Source organism: Seriola lalandi, unplaced genomic scaffold, assembly GCF_002814215.2.
Source record: "Seriola lalandi dorsalis isolate HSWRI2012SDOR001 ecotype SW California unplaced genomic scaffold, Sedor1 jcf7180002052274, whole genome shotgun sequence".
NCBI lineage: Eukaryota > Metazoa > Chordata > Actinopteri > Carangiformes > Carangidae > Seriola > Seriola lalandi.
Window position 1 is genome coordinate 1,231,640 of NW_019522827.1, and position 8,172 is coordinate 1,239,811.

At 40.2% G+C, this 8,172-nt stretch overlaps 1 protein-coding gene across 1 annotated transcript in view; it reads left to right on the forward strand.

Annotated features, from left to right (window-relative positions):
• Positions 1 to 8,172, forward strand: part of kcnq1.2 (potassium voltage-gated channel, KQT-like subfamily, member 1.2) — a 162,506-nt gene that overhangs the window by 15,306 nt on the left and 139,028 nt on the right. The window contains exons 3-6 of the mRNA XM_023400251.2: positions 4,281 to 4,407; positions 4,623 to 4,701; positions 4,799 to 4,895; positions 6,985 to 7,125. Coding sequence (XP_023256019.1) covers positions 4,281 to 4,407; positions 4,623 to 4,701; positions 4,799 to 4,895; positions 6,985 to 7,125 — 444 coding nt within the window. The remainder of the gene's footprint in view (positions 1 to 4,280; positions 4,408 to 4,622; positions 4,702 to 4,798; positions 4,896 to 6,984; positions 7,126 to 8,172) is intronic.

Consider the following 8,172-nt stretch of genomic DNA (forward strand, 5'->3'; position numbering starts at 1 on the left):
ATACTAGCAGTTTTCAGCTCCATAAAGACATAGAGAGAAAACAAACACATACATTTTTTACTTCGTAGTGTTTTCTTTTGTACGGTTTATTTTTACACCTGGCTGTGTTTCAGTGTGTGTGTGTATGCATGTGTATATACAGTGGGGTCCGAAAGTCTGAGACCACTTTCCAATTTACTCGAATGGGTAAGTAACTCAGACATTTGGACCCCACTGCATGCGTGTATGTGTGTGTGTTTGAGGGGGTGGAGCTGTGTGAGTGGTGTCATGGTGGCATATACTGGTGGTAGCAGCTATACTTAGAAAGTTCAGGGTTAGCTGACATCCGTGATTCGCAGGCTGCTTGTTTTGGATGGCAGAGGGGACATTAGGCCTTGAGGAGATTTGGCCTTCAGGGCAGCTGCCAGAGTAAAGCTATCTAGGCTGGGCAGAGGCATAGAGGAACACATGTGTCACATGGATCTCTTCTTTGTCCTCTCTTCTGCCCAGGTCATGTTCATCAGTTCCCTGTATTAAAATTTTAATACATACTACAGAACTATTCTTCTCCCCTCACCATGTGTGTAGGTGTACAAGTATGCAGCAGGTTAAACACACATTAAAGCAGGATAGCTGAAGAACCATTAAGTCTAAATTTGATTTTCTTTTTCTTTCTTTTTGTAATTTGAGGCCATAAAATATCTTAAAATCTTCTTTTTGATCATGATGAATGAGTTGATAAAGTCACAGAAGTAAAGGGTTTGTTTCCTGTAATGCATAACAGTGGGGCACATTAAATATTTTGAATATTATAATTCAATAAATGTATTTGTAATTTTTCATCTGTTTGTTATATTGAGATAAATATCAGTGGTTGAAAAATATCCATATCAGTATCATGATTGATTTAAAACATGTTGCCTGATCTATGTTCATTTGTTCTATACGTATTACATTTTCTTTGTTGATTTCAAAGAATTGGAAGCACTGGATTACACAATTACACTGGAAACAGTTGTGAAACTGTGGATTGGATTTGATGACAAATTCAGTGACAGTGTTTAGAAATCAGGAAGTGATGACGATTGCAGTAACAGACAGGCCAGATTTACTGTAAAACGGGTTAGTACAGTTACGAGGAAACTGGATTCACAAAAGTAGAGACTGTCGTACTTTAGTTCAGGAAGAAACAATGTATCATCAAAGATTCCCCATAGGATGTACATTAAATAATTTGCCAAACATGTACCTGCTCACAGTATAAGAGTAAAAGGAAAAACAGTTGAAGACACAAGTTATCCCAACAGTAATTACACAGTTACTAAGAACGCTGCACACTGAGCTAGTATAACGCTTAGATTTAACAGTAAGCTGATCATAGAAAAACTCTGGTTCTACTGAATGACAAATCAACAGATATTGCTCCGACAAGTCAATAAAAGATGCCTGGATGTAACAATGTCAGTTAAGAACCAGCAGCTGTTGCTACTAGCAACAGAACATCCAACTGAAACAAACTGTTAACGATCTTCCAACAATTTACTCTACTTTTTTTTACCTCATACTCTTCTCACTCAAATGTTTGTTGGTCTGTTCATCCACCCAACACTTTAGTTGCCACACTAATTTCATTCATTCATTCTGTTTGGATATTGATGGTTTTTAGATGATGCCTAATGATGGTAATGACGTCAATTTAGCACCACTGTCAATAAAAAATGTCAATGTTGTGTTGAATATGAACCCTCAAGGTTTTTTTGGTGACCTGATGTAAATCTTTTGGTTGTTTCGATTACAATTGCTATGCCATTGAACCAGAAGTAATTGAACACTGTTCTGATGTTTAAAGGCCATGAGAATGAGATCATATTCAGATCATCTACCTGCTAGGGGGAAGGGAAAACTAAACTGGCCACATGATTATAAAGAGTATTCATGAGTGAATCTTATGAATTAGAAAAAAAAAGAAGAAAAAGGTAATATCTTTAATTCTGAGATTTTAATTTACTCTCCTCTGAAGCATGTGCAGTTTAAATGGGATTGACATTATTGTCTGAAATCCAACATGAGTAACAAGGCAATTACTTTGGATGGTGTCCCATCCATGAGTTGCAAAAGCTTCCTAAAGCTTAGGTTAATATAGATGTAATTATGAGCGACTTTATGTGTCTGTGTGCGCATACGTGCTCATCCCTTGTAGTGGGACACACAGATGAAGCAATCTAATCACATTTTCATGTGATACCGTAATTCCCAAGCAGCTCTTCAAATGAGCTTCATCCGCATCTGGCTTGACGAGATTATCATTGCGCGAACAGGCGGCTGTTTTCAGCAAACATGTAGTTGCCATTTTCTGATACAGATGCAAAAACACCCCAACATCTGGGTGACCCATTTTATGGAATTATTATGACTAATCCCTTCACATGCCCCAAATTCATGTCTACCTTTGACTTTGAAATGTAACCCAGATGTCCCAATTACTGAGCTTGATGAACTGGGATTCTTTGGCCATTTTGTGCTGGTGCTGATGTTTTGGTTTGGGCTGTGTGGCAATGTTAGTAAAAGCTTATTAGTTCTTTTTCTAAAAACATATACACACAATGAAAATTATTATCCTCCCATAATAAGGTAACCAGAGCTTTTGTAAATAGGATGGAAGTATCAAAAGTTCCCACCTTGTTGGTCAGTAACAGATTCAACTTTGTATAGTCCAGATTCAATGAACTGTTTAGATATTTGTGCAGATATAACCTCACCTGTCAGCAAAATGAACTACTTTCAGTCAGAACTGTCCATAGATTATAAAGTGTTATATAGAGACAGCATCAGAGGCAACAAACATGTGCCTCTTATGAACTAATTAAGCGTGTCTGGTGGAGATCTCTCTCCTGGCCACCGTGTATCCATCATATTTAGCCACCATACTGTCTGTTGAAATCTAAGGCCATGTGGGTGGCCATCTAGTTGATTGCTTGAACTGGCTGCTCCCTGACCACCCCTTATATGAAACGTAATACCATGAGCCCTGCTGCAATAACACAGCACCACAGAGCCCCAAAACAATGACCTGTCAATCACGCCAGACACTATCCTGGCAGGCAACAGTGTCACTCAAGTATAGAAAATGCACTGACAAATTTGTGATACTTTAGCAGCATCAGTGTGGAAATCAATTTTATTTTGAATACTAACTTAAGACCCTTATAAGGGTCGTCATACTGATGAGGCAGACAGATGGACACATCCTTTTTGCTGCTTTCTAAATTTTCAGTTTGCCTATATTCATTAATTAACCATGTTTACAGCTTTAGATTTTGCACTTGAGTTGTCTGGGGTTCCTTTTCTCCTTGTCAGACCTCATCATTTGCTCATTTTCTGTTATTGAGTTAAAGACAAAGAGAGAGGGAGAAAAGGAGGCAGAATTGGTTCAGTAAATCCCTATAACATAGCCTGATAATCAGGCTGAATGACCACGTGGTTTCATTTCATTCATTCATACTCGAATGGCAGAACAAATCGGAGATGTTGGCAGCGATTCAAAGGTTTGGAACCAGGCTACCTATAACATCCATTTCAGTTGAACCCACCGAGCCGCCATAGCCTTATTGTTTGTGCATGAGAGTAGCAGACTCTGTTTGTTACCCCCATTGCTATGTCTGTATACCACTTCATAATCTATGGACAGGTCTGACTGAAAGGTGTTCATTTTGCTGACAGGTGAGGTTATATCTGCACAAATATCTAAACAATTCATTGACTCTGGACTATACAAGTTTGAATCTGTTTTCCTCATTTTTTCATAACAAGTATATTTATCTGTCTTCAGGTGCAACAGAAAGGTTTACATTTATATCACAATCTCAACATTCAAGATGATTATTTATCATTCTTATCTGTTCGTAGGCAGCGTGGTGGCATTTCATCCTGTGGCTCCAATCACTTAGCCATTGACCCTGTCTCAATATGAGCTGTCATCAGCCATGTTATCAACCTCCATCTTTTCTCCTGGGTGGTTTCGTGGTCTCGGCCCTACTAGACCACCTCAGTGTCTCTCTTTCTCTATGTCACACACTTGTCATTGCCCACTCATATCATATCGTAAACCGTGATGATTGATTATAATGGCCTTAATGCTTTTAGATTAGTGTTAATGCATGGCAGTGTGTTATCGTTGCTTTCAGAAATGATACCTTATCTACTTCCACATCCTCTTGATCTGTATGTGTTTTTCGCAATTATTGTCTCTGTACCAATGGTTTAATGTAACCCTTGCTCTGTGTTTGCATTGTGCTCCACAGGAGATTGTGCTGGTGCTGTTCTTTGGCACAGAGTATGTGGTCCGGCTGTGGTCGGCAGGCTGTCGCAGCAAATATGCGGGCATCAAAGGACGCCTCCGCTTTATCAGGAAGCCCATATCAATCATAGGTGCACCTGGCATTTTCCTTTGTTCCCATTTAATGCAACGGATGCATGATTTGTTCTTGTAGATCAACAACTTAGATCATTCAAGCAATGTAAGGCTTTATTTTAGTAGAAGCTTTCATTGAAACTGAACAGATTCCACCCCTGATTTGATGACAATTAATTAGATTTTTTTTTTTTTTTTTTGTCTGTCTTTGTCTCTTTTCTCCTTCTCACAGATTTGATAGTGGTCATTGCCTCAATCATTGTGCTGGGTGTAGGGTCCAATGGCCAAGTGTTTGCCACGTCTGCCATCAGGTAGAGAAATTATTCAGTTCTGCATTTTATTCTTTACTCATAGCTGGAGTGGACTCAGAAGATAATGATACAGATGAGGCGGTGTTGTGTGTTGCAGGGGCATCCGTTTCCTCCAAATCTTGCGCATGCTACATGTGGATCGACAGGGGGGAACATGGAGGCTTCTAGGATCTGTAGTCTTCATTCATCGACAGGTGGGTTTAAATGTCCCATATTTTACACTTTTCCAGTGCTTTATTTGAAGTGTGGATCCATAAGAAGATACATTTGTGGTATTAAGTGCCAAAAACCATCTGAATGTATTTTTACATCAACTCTCTCAGGCTTCTCTCTGGAGCTCTAGTAACAGCAGGTCAGTGAGCCAATCAAGAGAGAGGGGGCTCTGAGCCTCTCTTCTGATTAGCTGACTGTTTTCTGAGTAATTGAATGAAAATATAGCTGATTTCAGGTAAACACTCAGAGGAACCAAATCCTGCAAGGTTGGATGATAGGTTCAGGTAAGTGGGGCTTGGGGCATGGCTGAGAGCGGTTGTTGCTTTGTTGTGACATCACAAAGTTACGGAAGTCCTGACGGCTCATTTTAAGGGGCTGTGTGCAGATCTCCACTGATTGAGCACATTGATATTTTCACAGTATTAATATAGAACCTAGACCTGCTTTATAATCAATCACTTTATACAATATGGCACCTTTAGAGTATTCAGGCTGATACTTTCTTTTGTTGGCCTGTGTCACACTAAGAACACAGCCTGGTTCAAATATCTGCACACACCAGACAGATAAGAAGAGTTAAAAGAAAATGCCATTTACCCTTGTGTTGTGTCCTTCAGCAGCAGTTTCTTCCATCGGCTGCTTATACAGCAGGCAGACAGCAGGCAGAAGCTGTAATCCATACCATAGCTTTAGTTTATTATAACAAATCCAGTGTACACAGTCAGACATACATGCACACGTGCACAAATAAGCCACAGCAGACCTGGCTATATAAGGAGAAGAGAGGTAGTCAAGGTTGCCTCTCCTTTTTTCTTCATTGTATCCTGGTACACTTGTTTTAGTACTTTCTCAGGCTGATACACAATGAAGTCAGAGGTTCTTTTCTTAATCCTTGAAGTAGACAGTGTTCTTTGGTTATAGTCAAATCTGACATTCATGTCTCTTTGATGCATAAGAACAGGACCGATTACTGAGGATTGCGTGCAAAGGTCAAGAAAATAAATGTTCAGATGAATCCAGGATGAGCCTAATGTGATTTGTTGCCATCTCCCTTTTGTCAGATGACCACTTTATCAAATTATCTGCTCTGTTTAGTGGAAATGTATTGTATTGCTGGAGGTCTCCATCTCTTTTCATAGAACTATGGTCCTAATTCATCTGGGTTTTAGCCTCAAACACAGCTCAGTAGGTAAAGGGGACAAAGGCCAGAAACTGTGCTCACTCTCTGCCATGACACTTTCAAAGAAGCATCCAATGTATAAATGGTCACTTGTAACTGACCGACTCTCCATGTAAGTGCAGCGTCAGTGTCCTTTTCAATGCCATAATCCTGACTGATTGTAGACCTACTAACCTACTAACTACTAGACCTACCAACTACTTTATAGTAGTTAGCTATAATAACTACCACATCCTATTTATCCTTCCTGCTTTGCAGAAGGTGGTGGGTGACCTATCTGACACAAGACCGGTCTCTTAAATCTTAAGCCTAAGAGGCCTGAGAGCATCAATAAAACTCAGGAAGCTTACAAGTCTTGCGTGTGCAAAAAACGCTCTCATGGCTCCAGTAATAATGACGCTACAAGCTAGTCTCTTCAGCACACATGGACAGGGGGAAGACCCAGACAGGGATAAGCCGACCTGACAGCCTTTGCTTTAAACACTAGGAGAAAGCTTGGCATCAGTTAGGGGCAGCACGCAGCATGTCATTCACAGGTCATTTGAAACTTCTGTGTTGTTTTGAAGTGATGCTGATGTGTGCTGTCACCAACCTGGCTCTTTAACACCTAGAAAAAAGATCAGGGCACATTGTCCCAGTACATTTTGTATAATGTTTCTTGCCCTTAGAAGCAATTTTAATACTGTTTATGTAATTTTACAGCTCAAAATTGATTTGGAATGTAAATTTGCCGTTGTCAGTTACAACTTTGTCAGCGAGCAAAGCAGAGTAAAATAGTACAATTAGTACAGTGTACAAATGGCCTCAGTACATTCTTCATACCTGTATAATCTCTCACACAACATTTTCACAGTAGTGCTTTTAGTTGACTTCAGGTGTATTTTTTTCAGGAGCTGATCACCACTCTGTACATTGGATTCCTGGGCCTGATCTTTTCCTCCTACTTTGTCTACTTGGCGGAGAAGGATGCTGTAGATGAGGAGGGCAAGACGGGCTTCTCCAGCTACGCCGATGCCCTGTGGTGGGGCGTGGTAAGGCAGAAAATCTAGAAAAAGAAATGCATTGTATAATAGCAGTTTTTGTAGGTATTTCCACGTTTGTATGAGTACGTTTTCTGAAAATTGTTTTTTTGCAATGCATATATTACTGGGATCCCTGAATGCTACTTGAAGCTTACATACTTGAAAAGCCACGCCACATGCATATCAAAAAAGATACTTCTTTCTGAAGAGCTTTAACAAATTATCTGTACAATGTACTCTGAAGTGGAGTCTTAACTGGAAAAATGGAGATGGCTTGCCACTATAGCTAGACCTATAATGAACCTCCTTTTTCTCCGTTTTTTTTTTTAATTGTCTCCATTGGTTCTTCATGTCGCATGTATGCGTTGGTGCAACACTTGACACAGAGGCAGGTGTGTTGATGTTTCTTCGTGAGTAGAGCTGGTTTTCCTATTTCCCTCTGTGCGGAGGCTCAGGTTTCCAGAGCAGTTAATTAAACATTTGAATTGAAGCCGCAGAGTAATGAGAAACCTATGGCAGCCTTGTGCAGGGGATCAGTGTGCCACAAAGAAACGGTAATAAACCATTCACCTCTGGGCTCTTTGGCTCAAAGATCTTTTAAAGCACCAATATAAAGTGTCAGTTCCCTTAATTAAAACTTTAATTGTGGGATTACTACCTTTATGTAACGAAGGTTAGAGCGGTCACAGTTCTCCTTGCTTCTCTATGGAAAGTTGAAGAAAAGCTGTTATTTGTGTTGCTCTGTTCACAACGTGCAGAAAAGAATCGCGGTTGGCGATCGGAACCTTTTTGTTTTTCAGAGACTGTAAGCTTGATATGGTGTCACAATAGGTTTGCTCAGGTTTGTGTGTGTGTGCTTATTGAAATGAGATTGTGCTGATTGGACAGCGCTAAGCTCTCCCAGCGCGTATTCCTTCTCCTGGCATGATTTCCTCATTCGGATGTGCAGGTGCAGGGCACAGCTGGAGGACAAGCCAAGGCCATGATTCATATCCCCTTCTCTCTCTCTCTCTCTCTCTCTCTCTCTCTCTCTCTCTCTCTCTCTCTCTCTCTCTC